The sequence below is a fragment of the Cervus elaphus genome, chromosome 26 (genome assembly GCF_910594005.1).
Source record: "Cervus elaphus chromosome 26, mCerEla1.1, whole genome shotgun sequence".
Lineage (NCBI taxonomy): Eukaryota > Metazoa > Chordata > Mammalia > Artiodactyla > Cervidae > Cervus > Cervus elaphus.
Genome location: NC_057840.1, coordinates 29,266,979 through 29,286,367, shown reverse-complemented (window position 1 = coordinate 29,286,367; position 19,389 = coordinate 29,266,979). Strand labels below are relative to the sequence as shown.

Genomic DNA, 19,389 nt, shown 5'->3' with positions numbered 1-19,389 from the left:
GGCATTTGCTGAAAACGCCCATTAAAAATGTTTCTGTTAATTCCCTGGCAATGAACATGGAAACTGGGGAACTTGAGAAGTGATGCCAGCTGAGCCAGGAGCAGGACGAGCCCAAGCTTCCTGGATCCGTCGTCGGGAGTTCCTTTCCTGGCCAACAGTCCTTAAACTTCTAATACCCCCCTCTAAGCAAGAGAAGTCTGCATTCGAACAGGCCTCACGGTTATCAGCATGGTCACTCGTACAGACCTTGGAGGTTTTGCCTCATCTGATTTCTGAACTTAAATAGTGGACCAAAGACACAGTTCTCTCCGTGAGACATCCAGCGAGACCACTGTCTGATACATATGGTGTCTTATACCTTGTTACATCTCAGGTGTTACTTCACTGCCTCTAGGAGAGTGACTGTATGGCAGGCCCCCCAAGCTCTGTCCTCAGAGCACCCTGCAACCAAGCACAGAGGCATAGATCAGTTAAAGTTTATGGCACAGTTTGGACTCAGAAGTCTAGCAAGGCCTAGGGGCTGGTGTGACTTTAATTCAGATGCCCTCAGGGACCAGGCAGGGGACATGAAAGTGTGGCAACAGGCACTGGGGAGAGAACTGTGAAGAGTGCTCTGCTTAAATCATTCCTGTTAAAACCACCTCTCAACTGCCATGTGGGGCCTTTAAATTCCTTAGTCAGAGGGAGTAACAGAACACCGGGAGCTACTAAAATCCTTTTTGGCTTCATAGAGATCTCCGGCTCTGATAGATATCATAGCGGGGTGGGCCTGAAGCTAAGCCCCCTCCTGACACAGTAGAGTGGTCACTGGGAGGGTCTTCAGGCCACGGGGCGGGGGGGGGGGGGGGGGGGGGTTGGTAACTCTCTCCTTCTAAGGTGCTGAGGCCTGACTGCAATCTGTTGTGTTGGCCCCTTCAAGGCACTTGCATTTAAAAAAAAAAGGGCATCTAAGGAAAGTTTAAACTTACCTGAGCAGCTCTCATGGGAGAATTGCAGGCCTCAGTGAAGATCTGGTGTGAGGTTATTTGCAGGGGGGCATTTCCCACCTCTGCAGTCATCCAATGGGATGGTAGTGTGAAGGCTGGACAGGCCTTCTCTGTGACCCTCGAGAGACGCCCCTCTCCACCGCCCCCCCCCCCCCCGCCCCCCCAGGGCTGTGGTGTCTCCGTGTGGTTGAGGACATAGAGTAGCTGGGGGATGTGAGGTCAGAGCACACAGTTTTCACCCAGGTCTCTGTATAGTTTCCCTCTTCCACCCATTCTCGAAGTAATTTACAATGACCATCCTCCACCTTCCAAAAAAAAAAAAAAATCCACCAGATTCATTTTGCTCTGAGAATCTGAGAGCAGAAGAAACTCCAGGCATCTAAGAGTTTGCTGGCTTCAGGGGGGCTCTCTGTCCCTGGGATGATAGAGAGGGCATGGGTCCAATGGGCCTCAGCAGAGCATTATATATCCTGTCTCAGTGTGCTGAGGGGAAGACACTGGACATCTAATCATCAGGACAGGAGCCCCAGGGCAGCAACACCTGTAATCATAATTGCCCAGTAAAGGGAAACTGAGTCAGTTTTAGTACAGACTGTGATGGTGGTGGTGCTTTAGTCACCAAGTCGTGTCTGACTCTTCCAAACCCCATGGACCGTAGCCCACCAGGCTCCTCTGTTCATGGGAATTCTCAGGCAAGAATACTGGAGTGGGTTGTCATTTCCTTCTCCCAGGGATCTTCCTGACCCAAGGATTCAAGCCAGGTCTCCTGTGTTGCAGGCGGATTCTTGACTGCTGAGCTACCAGGGAAGCCCCAATACACACAGTTATCAGGAGGGAATACATGAATGAGTGGCTATCCCACCTGTATCAATTAACAAGTTAGCCATTCCCTTGGACAAATCAAAATTAGCTTATGTCCAAGATGAGGCAGATGGACTCCTTTAACCAGTACAGACTAATTCTGTTTTGCGTTTACCTGGAAGAGCCTATTGGATTAAAGGAAATTCAGGTGATGGGATCTGTGAACTTCTCTTTGAAATCCTTTAAACCTCTGCCCAGACCCCTCTGATAGATGAAAGGACCCATGCTTCTGAGGCTGGGCGCTAGTGAAATTCCCTTTGAAGGGAGGTTTGCAGGGATGCAGGCTCACTCAAAAGAACAGCAAAACCCAGGGACAATTCAGATCTGACCTACTGCCTCCCGGCTGCTCTTTCCACTTGGTGATGAGCAGGTTCTGCGATCGGCTCACCTTTTCCTTCTACACAAAGGAGGGAGGCTAGCTCCGCCGCGCCCGCCTCTCCCGCCGCAGGAGTGACTGTTCGGGGCGGCCCCGGGTGGCTCCCGTCTCACCCGGCTGCGCTATGCTCTGTCTCCCGCAGGCCGCGTCCAGATGCTGCCGCAGGCGGTGTGTCTCCTGCACGCGCTGCTCGAGAAGGGACACACGGTGTACGTGCACTGCAACGCCGGCGTGGGGCGCTCCACCGCCGCCGTGTGCGGCTGGCTTCAGTACGTGCTGGGCTGGAGCCGCAGGAAGGTGCAGTATTTCCTCGTGGCCAAGAGGCCGGCGGTGTACATCGACGAAGAAGCCCTGGCCCGCGCAGAGGAGGACTTTTATCAGAAGTTCGGGAAGATTCGGTCTTCCGTGTGCGGTGTCTAGGGTGATGATGGATCCGCCTCCCTCCCTCCGGGTTTCCTTAGGAAGCCTGGCCTGATGCTAGTTACTGACCTAGAAGCCAAGATTCTTCCTCGGCTGGAAACCCGGGTCCTGCCCGCCCCACTCCCCCCAACCCCCAAGCCCGACCCGCCTTCTTTAGTCTGGGGCTGACTTTCGGCTCTGCTTTGGTTGAACTGGATCTTCTTGGAAATATTTTGCAAAGGGTGCCGTGACTGACGCCCAGAAAAATCCACGAGCCGTTGGGCTGTGCAGTGCGGTTCCAGCATCAGACGGAAAGGGGACGGGCCCAGGTCTGCGCCGGCGGGCAGATGGCCCCTGCGGCACGGTCTGTGCGTTGCTGGCCTGTGAACGCACCGCTGCTCTGGCTTGTGACTTGGCAGGTAGAAGAAGAGTTCGGGAGTTAACCTAGATGTCGTCACTGTGTGATCACACACACACACACACACACACACACACACACACACACACACACACACAGCTTTTCTGCTGAACTGAAGTGGATTATAAAGGAAGAATTGGTCAGTTGGCCAAAGAAGAGAATAGAGTGGATGAGAGCCTGGACTCGCATCTCCCATAAGGGAGAGCCCCATATGATACAAAGCAATGACTTTCTAGTCTTTGTGGTTGCATCCTACTTCGGAGTTGTTAAAACATGTTCCAAAGCCTCACCTTCCTTCTGTATGCAGTGTGATGACCTCAGTAACGTTACTATCTTTATGTGTTTTCGCTGAGGCTCTGTGAGCAGGTGCCCGGGTCTCAAGGCTGGTCAGGGATGAGCTGGAGTTTATCACCCAGGTTTATTTGACCTGTGGTGTTGCAGGCACACTTTGGTGAGTTCAGCCTCTCCCAGGGGAAGGTCAGTTTGTCCTCAGCAGTTTCTACGGTGGGAAATGGAGCAGTGTTCTAACAGTCACCATAGAATTCAGGAAAGTTAGTTATCCTCGTTTAAACCACAGTGGGCCATCTCCAGGTGGGTGTGGCCCGAGCCATAGGTTGCTCACAAGAGGAGCTGTGTTCCCAGAAGAGCCCCACGTGCCAAAGTCCATAGTTAATTGTTTCACAGATTAGGGGGGATCCTGGTTTACCCTCAGTTTAATGCAAAACAGTTACTGTGCCTCCCAACAGTACAATTCACTATCTGGGACTCTATAAGAAATTCAAAGATTAATAAGATTTTGCCTTCAAAAAGCTCACAGCTTAGAAGCATCCCTGTGTTCAATCAGGTGCCCTACAGGGTTGAACTAGTAATGATTGGCTGATATGGGAAAGGGGAAATAACTTTTATTGGGTGCCTCTTATGTGCGGGATGCTTTACAATCTTATGTAATGTGATCTTCATGGTACCCCATGTGGAAGGTTTTTATTATCCTTTATAGAGATGAGGAAACTAAGACTCACAGAGATGAAATCAACTGTCTTCAGTCATGTGGTGAATAAATAGATGAAATATGATAAGGTTTGTTTGACTCAGAGCCGTACTTTTTTCTGTTAACCTACAATGCTTATTTATTTTTCTGCTCCTTCTTTTCTTCTATAAATATTTATTGATAGTTGTGAGAGAGTCTGATTTAGGAAGTATGGGGGCAAGAAGGACGAAAGGTGAGTTCCAGTGGAATTCAGAGGAGGGAGAGGTGTCCTGTACCTGGGACTCAGAAGAAATGGTTTCATTTGAGCAGAGAAGGCTCGGCAGGACAAATGTATCCTATGATTTTCAGAGTAAAATTTATAAGCTAGGATTATATAATGTGAAGACCAGCTCTCTTGCTAAAAACAAGTAGAAATAACTACTGTGTTCAAGTAACCCATTTATAGTCACAATGTGTTTGGTAAAATTTAATCTTAAAAATGGAATATTTCTAATTATATAAATGTGTGTGTGTGCGTGTGTGTGAATTTCTTTAATGTCTAGGAAGTCCAGCTATGTAACTTCCACTATAGAAAGACATTTTTTGGGGTAGATTTTTCCCTTTTTTGCTTTGATAGACAAAATCAGCTTAGGACTATTAAAAAATGTTTTGGAACAACTTTCCTTCCTCAATGAATGGGATGTCCAATGTATTTTAAAATCACCTGGAACTTTTGCTAAATAAAAGCATTAAAAATGACCTCTGTGTACAGGATTTTTAAAATGTTTCTAACTTAGTCTGAAATCTTGAAGAACAAACTGTTTCCTTATTTGAAAAAGAGGCAGTTGGCTGAGCTAAATTGTTTTCTTCTTATCACTTTCACTTTCTCATTAGCTGATCAAAATGGGCAGTTACAGGACAAAAGAAAGTCAAAGGTGAGGACACCACAAAGATGTGAAGATGGAGAGCTCAGGGGTGTGTCAGAAAATCAAAGTGATGTTGTGCCATTAGCTGCTTGTCACTGGCATTAACAACACTTTTCAGTCACACATTTTTCAAAGAAAATCATAACATCTCACCCAGGGTAAAGAAATGTCCAAATAAGTTTATTTTCAAAACATTTTCCTTTAATTATTTTGTGTGCTAATGTTAGGAAAAATTTAAAAAAAGAAACACACTCTTTTGATTAACATTAAGGTATGGGTGAAAACCATTTGGTTTGACCATTTTAAGAAAAATGTGGTTAGGATTTTGGAAACTATAGGAAGTAATGAAGGGGGGAAAAATTGAGGATGAGCTCACTAGGAAATGAGAAATTGCCACACATGAAAAAATACTGAATAAACAGAGTCAGTTTGATCTCAGAAGTTAGAACTGAAAATATCTTTGGAGATAATCTAGTTTAATTCCTTTATTTTACAGAGGATCAAACTCAGAGACCTCAAATGACTCTTCCTGCAGCAAAAAATATTAATTGAGGACCGGTGGAAAGGGATGAGCTAGGGAGATAGGTCAGGAGATTTATTGCCGTGTTGATGGGTTGTAGGAGAGTTCATGGGAGTGAAAGCAGACATTGTTATTAGTGGGGAAGAATTGGTGGGAGGATAAATGGAACCTGGAGTAAGTGGAAGAGAAATGGCTAAAATGAGAAAAAGCAAAGAACAGCAAAATGTCCAAAAGAAGAAAAAGCAGGTGTTTCCTTTTATAACAACACTACTGGGGAGATTGAGAAGGAAGATGTGAATGTAGAAATGGGGGGGTGTGTGTGGCTAGGGTCAAGGTTATATTCCCTGGATAGAGAGTCATGCTAAGTATCCATCTACTTCTCTATGAGACTAGATGACCATAGGAAAAGTTGCTGTAATGTTTTGAGATGCCCTGTGTGTAAGCAATATGCACTTCCCCCAAAGATGTTGTTAAGGGTATAAAGGAGCCATGCAAAAATAAACTTCAGACTCAGCCCTGGAAAAAAAAAAAAAAAGGATCAGCTTGCTGTAGTGTGTTGACCAAATAGAGGGGTGGGATGCACAGTGGCTTATTACCTGCTGGGAAAAAAGAGAAAATCTGATAGGAGATGGATTAAGAATAAAAAGAGAAGGGCTGGTGAAACTACCTCTCATTACAACAAAAATAATGGCAATAATAATAAAAGGAAGAGGAAAACCAACAGTGACAACTTTGTTCCTTCCTTCCCCAAACCATTACTCAAATCTTCCCTAATCCGGTTAATATAAATAAGCTTGCAGAGTCTCAGGTTCAGACCTCAGTTGAATTAAGTCATGCTTGTTTTTTGTTTTCTTTCTTTTTTTTCTATTCCAGGTTTCCATTTTTATTGATCTGATTGCTGAGAAACCTTGGTGATATTAAGTCATTTTTCACCCCATTCTTCCTTTCAAACCTCACATTTAATCCATCAGGAAAACCTGTCACCTCTCCTGTCGAAATATCTATATAGCCTGACTATGTTTTACCTTCTCCCTCAAACAACCCTAGGTAGAGCCATCATGATCTGTAGACTGGACTTCAGAAACAGCCTCCTACCTGATCTCCATCCCCGTGTCTCACCTCGCCTCTCTGTGTCCAGGGCGATCCTATAAAATGTATGTCAGATCATAACACTCCCGTGCTCACAACCTCCAGTGTCTTGCCATGTCACTCAGAATAAAAGGACCTCCACAAGCTGGTCCCCTGTTATGTCTTTGACCTAGCCTCCTACTGCTTTCTGCCTTACTCTGCTCTACCCACGTTGGCCATCTTGCTCCTTGATTATTCCGTGTAGACTCCTACTTCGGGGTGCTTGCACTTACTCTTCTCTCTGCCCGGAGTGGTCTTTTTCCTTGTATGCACAGAGCTCACTCCCATCCCTCCTCCAGCAATGCCTTTCTGCACCACCCTGCTAAAATCACCGCATCCAATCCCAGCCCTCCCCCTCCTCATTCTCTGCTTCATTTTTCTTCATGGAACTTACTACTGGCTGGTATATCACATCATTTGCTTATCTGTTTTACTGTCTGCATCCTCTTACTACAAATGCAAAAACCATGAAGCCCAAAATTTGGATTCGTTTTGTTTGGTGATGTACTTGCAGTGCCTGTAATGGAGCTTGGTGTGGTTTGATGAGTTAAGGCCGAGAGTAGCTAGTAACTGTTGAAAGCATATGTGGTCCGTGTACTTGTCTCTAAGTGCTTTACATATATGAGCAGGTTTCATCTTCCCAGCAAATCCTATGAGGTACACATTATTACTATCCCCATTTTACAGATAAGAAATCTAGAGTCGCAGAGAAAATGTGGACTTATTCTAAGGCAAGCAGGACAGTTTCACTCCTGTTTGGTGGTGTCCCTGCTCAGTTGTTAAGTCATGTCTGACTCTTTGCAATCCCGTGGACTGTAGCCCTCTAGGCTCATCGGTCCATGGGATTTCCCAGGCAAGAATACTGGAGTGGGTTGCCATTTCCTTTTCCAGGGGATCTTCCTGGCCCAGCAATTGAACCTGGGTCTCCTTCATTGGCAGCAGGATTCTTTACTCTGAGCCATCAGGGAAGACCCTTGGACCAAGTTTTTCTTTTTTTTTTTAACACCAAAAACATTTTGTATTTTATTCAAAACCCTAACACAAAACACATTCAGAACTTTCTTTGGTTGAACACTTAACTCTTTTTAATTATGTAAGATTATTCATAGTTTGGTAAAAATGTGTTTGTGTACTTCATATCATTAGTTTTCGACTGAGCATTGTTGCTCAGTCATGTCCGACTCTTTGTGACCGCATGGACTGCAGCATGCCAGCCTTCCCAGTCCTTCACAATTCCCTGGAGTTTGTCCAAACTCATGTCCGTTGAGTCGGTGAGGCCATCCAGCCATCTCGTCCTCCGTCATCCGCTTCTCCTTCTGCCTACAGTCTTTTCCAGCATCAGGGTCTTTTCTAATGAGTCAGTTCTTCGCATCAGATGGCCAAAGTATTGGAGCTTCAGCTTTAGCATCAGTGCTTCCAATGAATATTCAGGATTGATTTCCTTTAGAATTGACTGGTTTCATCTTCTTGCAGTCCAAAACTCTCAAGTCTTTTCCAACACCACTGTTAAAAATCATCAATCCTTCAGTGCTCAGCCTTCCTTATGGTCCAATTCTCACATCCGTACATGACTACTGAAAAAACCATATCAACTCTTATCACCTTCTAAAGATATCTTGTCAGTTTTTCTTGCTTTTTTTTTTCTTTGATTTCTGAGCATTAATTTAGTGTCAACATAAAATATGTGGTTAGTTTACATTATAGTAGGCATAGAATAGTTAAACAGTTAGGCTCCTGTAACTAGAAGATATGATTCAGTACCTAAGAATCTGTCCAATGGGGAAAAGCTTTAAACTCAAATACAATTGGGAAGTTATCATTTGCCTCCAAGGACAGAAACCACAGAACAAAATCCAGAGACAGCTGAAGGAATATTTGGAGGCAGACAGAAAATGTGGGGCCACTCAAGTAACAGGCAGGATGAATTCCTGTACTGTAGTCATATCAGACATTATAGCAACATTACTAAAGGAAATACTAAGCATTCAGTGAGTAAGATTGTTGTCATTTAAAACCTGAACTATAAGTGATTAGTATTGAATGAGCTGGTATGGATTACAAAAAAGAAATTCAGAACAAACTGGACAGTGAAAGAATAAAGAGCCGAACCAGGCACAGCACAGAACAGGTAATTGTCATTGTCACACTTATCAAGGCTTTCATCAATTCCTAGTGAGAGAAAACCCAAAACTCAAACTGAATAAAATTTAGTTCAATAGAATGTATTTTTCATTCAATAGAGATCCCTACTGTTGCATTCTTAAAGCTAAATGACAAACCCAAAGGTGGATTCGTGGTCCAGACAATTGCAGTGAAGATTCTGTACCCATTGTGGGCGAACAAGATAAGCATACCCCATTTCTTACATAATGATGTTCAAACAAAACTTTTGTCTGCCCAGCATCTTACATGTTTCAGGGGCTTAAGCCATTTCTGTTTATTATGATTACTGATATATTTGGACTTGTTTCTATGGTTTCGTTTTTATTTCCCAATAATTTTCTGCTTTTTCTATGCCTTATTTTCTCCTTTCTTGCTTTTAGTTCTGACTTTATTTCCTGTTCTTTAAAGGAAAGAACACTAACATTGACCTATAGCCATTGGTTTTTATCCCTCCTTCCTATTGACATTATCACAGTTATAATAATGAATTGTTTTACTTTCTTTTTTTCCTTTTCATATTTCTGTTTTTCAGTTGTTAGGGAGGGCAAAGCAAATGATGAGGACATACTCTTCATTGCCAGACTTAACAGTTACTACCCTATCTGATTTTCTTCTTATCTCTCCCAACTTCCATTATATTTAAGAATTTTAAGCCCAGTGAGTTTCAAGGGTCCAGTGAGCACATTACTGCCCATCTCCCTGCAGTATCACATCTCCTTGTTAGGTGTTCTGAACCACAATTTCATTCCTTTAGATCATCCATCAATGCACTTCCAGAAACAAGTGCTGAACGATCTTATCTGCTGGTAATCCTTCTTACTTTTCTATTCATTGCTGCAGGTGGATTTCTATCCTCAAATTTTATGTTGTAATTTCCATTCAGATGTCAGGAGGGATAGCAGGTTTGCCATGTTAAATCAGAATTTTCTCAATCATCGTCTATACCAGTGACACCCAAACCTCAATCCTAAAGCTCTTTCTTGAGTCCCAGGCCCATATATCAAAAATTTTTTCTGAACATTTTTATTTGGACATCTCCCAGGATAGCTTTCAAATTCAACGTGCCACAAAATGAAGTTTTCTTTCTTTTACTGAGTGTCCCATATTCTCTCCTTTGGGCAGACAGTGGCCACATCTTTCTCGTAGTTGCTCAAGTCAGAAACTCAATGTCATTTTTGCCACTTTCCTCCCATTCACCAACCCTCTAATGATTCAACAAGTTCTTTCAATTATTTCTTTCAACTTCCTAAATATCTCTTAAGTGTTTCCACTTCCAACTGTCTTCTCTGATATGATTATTAAAACATTCTGACTTATTTTCCTACTGTTATTCTTACCCTTTTCCAGACCCTTCTTTATATGGCTACCAGAGAAACTTTTCTAAAATTCAAATATGATCTTGTCTCTTTCTTGCTCAGCATTTCTCAGTGGCTCCTCATTGTTCTAGGGAAAAGTTTAAAAAGTTCTTATTGTGAAATGGAGGGCTTCCCCGGTGACTCCGTTGGTAAAGAACCCACCTTCCAGTGTAGGAAACACAAAAGACACGGGTTTGATCCCTATGTTGAAAAGATGCCCTAGAGGAGGAAATGGCAACTCACTCCAGTATTCTTGCCTGGAGAATCCCAGGACAGAGGAGCCTGGTGGGCTACAGGCTGTGGGGTCGCAAAGGGTCGGCCGTGACAGAGCACGCACTCACACACACACACAAAGCTTCTTATGATCGAGATCATGCCTTTCCTTCTTTCTTGTAACTTCTGTAACTATCCCTCAAGAGTACACAGTGAATTAAATGTTCTATGACCTTTTCTTACCCTCTGGCTTTTGCACGGACTATTTCATCTGCCTGGAACCCTCTGCCTTCCATCTATGTCTGGCCTGTTCTTTGTTCTCCAAGGTCACCTTCTCTGAGGTGAATTCATTGGTGCTTAAAGTGGCTCCTCTCCATTATTTTCATAGGACCCATGTTTGCTCTTCTTCAAGCACTTGCCCCACTGCACCATAACATATTAAGGTAGGAATTGCAAATAGTGTTTAGCAACATAGGCTTTTGCACGTTCTTGCATATTTAGCTAAATACTTCTTTAGCACCTGTGCTCAGATCTAATGTATATTTTAACCTAAGAGAAATGTGAAGAAAACATTTCAGAATAACTTTGTTTCATGTAAGTTAATGATTGGGTAATTTATTGAAAACTACTATAAGAGGCTTGCTCTTTTTGTTTTTTGTTTAATATCCATTTCTATATATACCACTAGTATTTAATGATATTAAGTCATAGCAAATATATATCAACATCAGAAAGCCATGATCCTATAAAATTTTATAGGATTGAGTTGCATTTTCAACTCAATCCCTTGCTGAAAATTGCATTTCTTCAATCCCCCTTTGGTCTGCCATCATAGGCTAATACTGACGGCTTTCCAAAAAGAACAGCCTTATGAAATACAATGTTATGTGTACCAAGAATATTATCGATTGTATTATACCGCTTAGTGTTCTCACAGTGAGTGATCTTGTGGAAGAAATTTCCTTCTGATCAAGGAATTAGGCACAGTTGTTGTTTTCTTGAGCAATAAAAAGTACTTTATGTGAGTGTGAAGCTTACAAATAATTATTTTCCTCTTTTCAGTAACAACTAGGATTATGTAGTGCACATTTCTTGAACTAACTTTACTCTGCCTTGTATTTCTACCCATTTTTACTCCATTGCCTCATCTTTCTTACTTATTTAAAATTTTATTTTCATTTTTCTGTATTGTTTAATCCATTATAAGTGTCATAGTTAATTCCTTTTGGAGAAAGAGCAGTATAAATAAATACACAAATAAAATAGTTGCCATGTTGAAGCATTTGCACAATAAAGAATGCATACTATTTGTATAAATGTCAAAAAGAAGTGAAATGTCATGAAATGTCATATGTGTTTCAGGGTAAAATTCTGTCTTTTTAGAAATGAAGATACTCTGTGTGCGTGCATGCTAAGTCACTTAAGTTGTGTCCGGCTCTTTGCAACCCTATGGACCTTAGCCCATCAGGCTTCTCTGTTCATGGGATTTTCCAGGCAAGAGTACTGGAGTGGATTGCCATTTCCTTGTCCAAGACCTCTTTTCCACCACAGGGATTGATCCTACTTCTCTTATGTCTCCTGCATTGGCAGGTGGATTCTTTACCACTAGTGCCACCTGGAAAACCAGAAGATACTCTAAAAATAGTATTATCCTACATCCTTTGCTTCATGGACACAAATATCAGAGGACTGTCTCAAATCCACAGACTGTCTTTATGCCTATGTATTGACTGATATATGCATTCTTACGATTAGGCAAGTGATAAGCTAGAATTCAGGTCATCATCATAAGTTTCCTGTATGTCTAAAACTTTACAGATGGAGGGATGTGTTTTTCTTTTCCTTTCTGGCTAATCCAACAAATTGCCTAGTGTCCATAATTTCATTTATAATCAGTGGAGTAAGTAATCAGATGTGAACACCTGTTCTTCCTCTATTTATTCTGTTGAGCATAAATACAGCTGCAGTCCTCAGAAAGTCATAAATAAAACTCACAACTGAAAGATTAGACAAACTAGTGATCTGTTACACTTCAGATGTCTGAATAGTGGAATTCTCTCTTCCAGAGAAAACTGCAGATCTGATAGTATTGTTATGACATTAGCAGTATTCCCTTATGAAATTAATATCATTTTAATTTTTTCCTATATATCATATACTGTTTTCTCCAGGATAATCAAAAATTGTTAACTTATTTCTTAAAAAGATTCAAATTTCTGCACAAAGCATTTTTCAGTGTTTTAAATATATTAAGCTTATTATTTGAAAATGGAGGCGACATTCTTTGGAAGATAATAGATCATTGCATATGTAAACCAATTAGATAAAGTAGGCTTGTGTATAATCATTGGCAAGCAGTAATCAGAGTAGTGTAAAGAAATTTTTTTTCATTGTTAAGTTATTTAAATAGTTCTGATTAAGCATGAGAAAGAACAACTGATTATATTTCAAGTGTCTTTTGCAAAGTGATTTTGAAATGTCTATAAGCAAATGTCTCAGTTTGAAGTGTTCGCCAATAGTCTTTCTCCAGGAATTTGTTGTTAGCACAGAATAGGTTTTATCCCTCAGTGGTCTACTTTTTTTTAGATCAAAGAGAAAACTTTTCTGATTCATATGATATATGATGTTTGATTGCCATTTTAAATAAAAGAAATAGAAGATACATAAACAAAATCCACATTTTAGTCAGGAATCAATCTTCCCTCAGCTCATAATAAAAATGTTAACAACGAGATATTTTGCAAAAATAAAAAAGAGAGAAATCTGGTTTAGGAATAGTGAAAAAAATCTAGGGTATTTAAATGAACCCACCATTTGCTGTTGTTGCTAAAAAGACTAACAAAATGATGTGCTGATTTTAAACACAAAAATATACAAGCAAGGAGCACTCAGGTCTTGACCACGTAAAGTATTTAGTGTGTGATTTTTGTTTTGGCCACGAGTTCATTGACGAATTATGCTGTTTTGTCAACAAGTTTGCAGTAGGATATTGACATTTACAGATTAGACACTTTTCCAAAGAGGATTTCTGATTTCTCCAGAAGTATGGATAGAGAAAACAAGATCCAGAGGTTGCTTTGTGGGCTCCCCTGATAGCTCAGCTGGTAAAGAATCCGCCTGCAATGCAGGAGACCCCAGTTCAATTCCTGGATTGGGAAGATCCCCTGGAGAAGGGAAAGGCTACCCACTGCAGTATTCTTGGGCTTTCCTTGTGGCTCAGCTGGTAAAGAATCCGCCTGCAATGTAGGAGACCTGAGTTCGATCTCTGGGTTGGGAAGATTCTCCTGGAGAAGGGAAGGGCTACCCACTCCAGTGTTCTGGCCTAGAGATTCCATAGACTATATAGTCCATGGGATCTCTTTGTACTAGTAAATTCAACTTTTGAACAATCGTGCAAATGCTTACTATTTTATAGGTATTATTTGGGACTTTCACTTAATATTCACATTGGTTTTATTAAATGGATGCAGGTATCAAAATATATATAAATGAGCTTGGGACAATTCATTTGGAGAAAAGAAGACTACGGAAAGAAATAACACTCCAAATATTTGAAGGACTGACATATAAATAAGGCAATTTTTGCATTTGCTTCTTCAGAGGCCAGTAGAAATGTTCATGGCTGGGAGTTACATGGTGGTGGTTTTTGGGTTGGGAAGATCCCATGGAGAAGGGAATGGCAACCTACTCCAGTATTCTTGCCAGGAGAATTCCATGGACAGAGGAGCCTAGCAGACTACAGTCCATGGGGTCACAGAGGGTTGGACATGACTGAGAGACCAACACTTTCAATTTTGGCTTCCTTTAGGGAATAACTTTCCGAACAGAATTGGAAAATGGTAAAATAGATTTGCTTTGTGATATAATGAGGTTCCCACCACTAAATGATTTTTAAACTAGAAGTTGAAAACTCTCCCTCTACAAATATTTTAAAGAGGATTGGTTCCTAGATGGAAGACTTGATCTTATGACTTCTGAGGTCCTTTTCAAAGTTAACAATCTAACAATCTATGCTTCTAATGAATGATTTATGTCAATTTTCAATGTCCTCTTTTCCCTTGACCATTAAAAGCTACAACTGACATTTACCAAGGCTATCAAAGGGCATGAGAGGACAGTACAGACGTCCTACCATGCTCAAAGGGAAACCTAATGCTCAGCTGGCTCTTGCTCCCCCCTAATGATGTTGGAGAAGATAGTGTAAGGAAGGAATGAATCAATGAACAGATAAATAAATAAGTATAAGCCTTCTGTTGAGATGCAGGGGTTCACATTATGTATGTAGGCAACATTGGAATAACATGTCTGAGGCCAAATGGAATGAGCTGCAGAGAGCTTCTCTAATGAGATGAACTTTAAAGGCAAAAGAGGCTCATAGCCTGCAGGAGAAAAGAGGCCATCTTTGCCACAGGAGTCAATCTCTGAAATCATTTGGAGTTCATGTGTCTTTATCGACTATAAATCATTATCTTCTTCGTACATTTTCCATGTAAGATGTTTATTTGGAATTCATGAAAATTTTACTTTAAAAAATCTCTAACAACAATCCAACCTGGTGTCAGGAAAACTTATTTAAATATGATCATTTCTGGACACTGTTCTAGTTTGCTGCTGCTAAGTCGCTTCAGTCGTGTCCAACTCTGTGCAACCCCATAGACGGCCGCCCACTAGGCCCCTCTGTCCCTGGGATTCTCCAGGCAAGAATACTGGAGTGGGTTGTCATTTCCTTCTCCAACTGTTCTAGTTTATTGTCAGACAGTTCTATGGTTTATGTTCATGCATACATGCTCAGTTGCTTCAGTCGTGTCCGACTCTTCGCGACCCTTTGGACTGTAGCCCACCAGGCTCCTCTGTCCATGGGATTCTTGAGAGATATCTTGAGAGATAATGTATATTGACTGATCAGTTCCTGTTCACCTATTCATTTTTTTATTTTAACTTTGAGTCAAGCATAGAATCAGATCAATTGACTCAGAATGCTACTCAAGGCAAGTATATTAGACATGCCAAGATTTTACTAATTACCTAGTCTTGTGGCTAACCACCATCTTCTCCCTCTTGCTGGAAAAACTTGCTTCCATTTACTGTTTCATGGGACAAGAGCTGTTTGCTGAGACAACATCTTAGCCAAGTACATTAAAGAGAAGAATACTTGTGAGTATAATCACATTTCTCACATAAATAATCCCCTGAGTAGTTTTCTCCCCATTTCCCCTACTGTTTAGTTTTTTTCCCTTTGATATAATTTACTGCCTATTCTGTTAAAGCAATTAGATATTTGTGTTAATTAGATATTTATTGTCTGTGCTGAAGTGAAGGTACTTAGCTCAGGATGGGAACTGGCTTGTAGATGTTTATTCTGAGAGTAACTTTTTGTTTTGCTGTTTTCTCTGAGGCACACTCTATTTGTTCAACCCTGTTGTTTGACTCTCTGAAAATACATCAAACTAAAATGGCCCTCAAGGCAGCACTTCTGTGCTGTTTGCTGCTTAAAAATGTGTTGATTATATTGCTTTCTTCTTTAGTACCACTGGCAAAGAGACATGACCGGCTAAAGAGGTAATGTGCATAACCCTTCTCATTTACCATGATTCAACTGTTTATGAAGTGAAACTTGTGAAATAAGTGTAAGGAATAGCAAAAGTATTTTCATATAAGTAAGTACAGAAAGCATGAGTCATTTTAGGAAAGAAAATGACATGAAAAGGGCATTAATAAAGTAGCTTTTCTAAAAAAGATTTTTTTGATATGGATCATTTTTAAAGTCTTTATTGAATTTATTACAATATTGTTTCTTTCTTTCTTTTTTTTTTTATGTTTTGGCTTTTTGGCCTTGAGGCATGTGGGATCTTAGCTCCCCAACCAGAGACTGAATCTGCACCTTCTGCATTGGAAGGTGAAGTCTCAACCAACATTTAATTCTGATATGTTTTCCAGCTTTGGAAGGTGTACGTGTGTCTGCATGCATATGCCAGTCTGTGTGTACATAAAGCTATTTTTGAAACCTATGCACTGTCTTTGCCCTGCATGGATGAAGTGCCCAATAACAGACATGGTAATTGATAAGAGACAAAGGGTTAAGAATAGAAGAGAAGCAGCAAAGGGTTTAGATAGTGAGTGTTGACCTCACATGATAGCAAGAGCTTTAAAATACAAATGGAGTTTTCCTCTTGCCTGCTCACTCTCTTGATTTATATTTCCCTGAACCTGGAGTGAGTTGGGATGGAGATCCCATGTCAGCTGAAGATTCAAGAACAGTGATATATTTTCCTCCAGATCCTCCCTTCCACCTTGCTGTCAATCAAAGCAGTTGTGTCATCATCACCTCCTTTCTATTTCAAGCCACAGACTAGTGTCATTTCACCTCCCCTGCCTTCTGAATTCTGTTCATGCATTTTATTGGTAAACCAAACTTCATTTTGCTTCATGTTGCCCTCTCATATCTCTCCCACATTTTTTTCCACACCAGATAGCTACCTGTCCCAGATACTTTTGATTTTGTATCTTGATCAGTTTTAGTCTCTTCATGGACTCCCTACCTACAGAGATGTTCTGCTCTTCTCACTGTCATACTTGGGGTCGGCATTGTTTTCCTCATCCACACCTTAGCCCCTTGAAGTTCTTCCTAAAATGCTCTTGGCCATTTCCCCAAAAGGTTACAGTGCCTTGTTACTGACTATGTTCTCCAGAATTGGGCTTCATTCGTGGCTCAGACAGTAAAGAATCTGCCTGCTATGCAGGAGACTCAGGTTCAATCTCTGGGTTGGGAGGATCCCCTAGAGAAGAGAATGGCTACCCACTCCAGTATTCTTGCTTGGAGAATAAGATGCATATAGCATACATCACAGTCTCTCATGGACAAACCTTGGATTTCATTTCCTTATTTCTGTTCTTCGGTTCATGTGTCTTTAATCTTGTTAGATAGTTTAGTTCAGTTGCTCAGTCGTGTCCGACTCTTTGCAACCCCATGGTCTGCAGCACGCCAGGCTTCCCTGTCCATCACCAACTCCTGGAGCTTACACAAACTCATGTCCATCGAGCTGGTGATGCCATCCAACCATCTCTTTCTCTGTCGTCCCCTTCTCCTCCTGCCTTCAACCTTTCCCAGCATCAAGGTCTTTTCCAATGAGTCAGTTCTTCACATCAGGTGGCCAAAGTACTGGAGCTTCAGCTTCAGCATCAGTCCTTCCAATGAATATTCAGGACTGATTTCCTTTAGGATGGACTGGTTGGATATCCTTGCAGTCCAAGGGACTCTCAAGAGTCTTCTCCAACACCACAGTCCAAAAGCATCAGTTCTTTGGTACTCAGCTTTTTTATGGTCCAATTCTCACATCCATATATGACTACTGGAAAAATCATAGCTTTGACTAGACAGACTGTTGTTGGCAAAGTAATGTCTCTGCTTTTTAATATGCTCTCTAGGTTGGTCATAAGTTTTCTTCCAAGGAGTAAGCGTCTTTTAATTTCATGGCTGAAGTCACCATCTGCAGTGATTTTGGAGACCCCAAAATAAAGTCTCTCACTGTTTCCTTTGTTTCCCCATCTACTTGCCATGAAGAGATAGGACCAGATGCCTTGATCTTGGTTTTCTGAATGTTGAGTTTTAAGCCACCTTTTCCACTCTCCTCTTTCACTTTCCTCAAGAGACTCTTTAGTTCTTCTTCACTTTCTGCCATAAGGGTGATGTCATCTGCATATCTGAGGTTATTGATATTTCTCCCGACAATCTGGATTCCAGCTTGTGCTTTATCCAGCCCGGCATTTCTCATGATGTACTCTTTATATAAGTTAAATAAGCAGGGTGACAATATACAGCCTTGACGTACTTTTCCTATTTGGAACCAGTCTGTTGTTCCATGTCCAGTTCTAACTGTTGCTTCTTGACCTGCAAATGGGTTTCTCAGGAAGCAGGTCAAATGATCTGGTATTCCCATCCCTTGAAGAATTTTCCACAGTTTTTTATGGTCCACACAGTCAAAGGCTTTGGCATAGTCAATAAAGCAGAAGTAGATGTTTTTCTGGAATTCTCTTGCTTTTTTGATGATCCAATGGATATTGGCAATTTGATCTCTGGTTCCTTTGCCTTTTCTAAATCAAGCTTGAACATCTGGACGTTCATGGTTCACATGTGTATTGAAGCCTGACTTGGAGAATTTGGAGCATTACTTTACTAGCATGTGAGATGAGTGCAACTGTGCAGTCATTTGAACATTCTTTGGCATTGACTTTCTTTGGGATTGGAATGAAAACTGACCTCTTCCAGTCCTGTGGCCACTGCTGAGTTTTCCAAATTTGCTGGTGTATTGAGTGCAGCACTTCCACAGCATCATCTTTTAGGATTTGAATTAGCTCAACTGGAATTCCATCACCTCCACTAGCTTTGTTTGTAGTGATGCTTCCTAAGGCCCACTTGACTTCACATTCCAGGAAGATTGGCTCTAGGTGAGTGATCATACCATCATGGTTATCTGGGTCGTGAAGATCTTTTTTGTATAATTCTTCTGTGTGTATTCTTTCCACCTCTTATTAATATCTTCTACTTCTGTTAGGTCCATACCATTTCTGTCCTTTATTGTGCCCATCTTTGCATGAAATGTTCCCTTTGTATCTCTAATATTCTTGAAGAATCTTTAGTCTTTCCCATTCTATTCTTTTACATGATTTCTCTGCATTGATCACTGAGGAAAGCTTTCTTATCTCTCTTTGCTATTCTTTGGAACTCTGCATTCAAATGGATATATCTTTGCTTTTCTCCTTGGCCTTTAGCTTTGCTTCTTTTCTCAGGTAACCATTTTGCCTTTTTGCATTTCTTTTTCTTGAGGATGATCTTGATCATTGCCTCCTGTACAATGTTGTGGACCTCCATCTATTGTTCTTCAGGCACTCTGTCTATCAGATCCAGTCCCTTGAATCTATTTGTCACTTCCACTGTATAAATTGTAAAGGATTTTATTTAGGTCATACCTGAATGGTCTAGTGGTTTTCCCTACTTTCTTCACTTTAAGTCTCAATTTGGCAATAAGGAGTTCATGATCTGAGTCACAGTCAGCTCCAGGTGTTCTTTTTGCTGACTC

General features: G+C 41.2%; 1 protein-coding gene across 1 annotated transcript in view; it reads left to right on the top strand.

Moving 5' to 3' along the window:
- Positions 1–4,766, top strand: part of EPM2A (EPM2A glucan phosphatase, laforin) — a 105,712-nt gene extending 100,946 nt beyond the window's left edge. Inside the window, exon 4 of the mRNA XM_043888492.1 lies at positions 2,366–4,766. Within this exon, the coding sequence (XP_043744427.1) occupies positions 2,366–2,643 (278 nt within the window). The 3' untranslated portion in view covers positions 2,644–4,766. The remainder of the gene's footprint in view (positions 1–2,365) is intronic.
- The last annotated feature ends 14,623 nt before the right edge of the window (positions 4,767–19,389 follow it).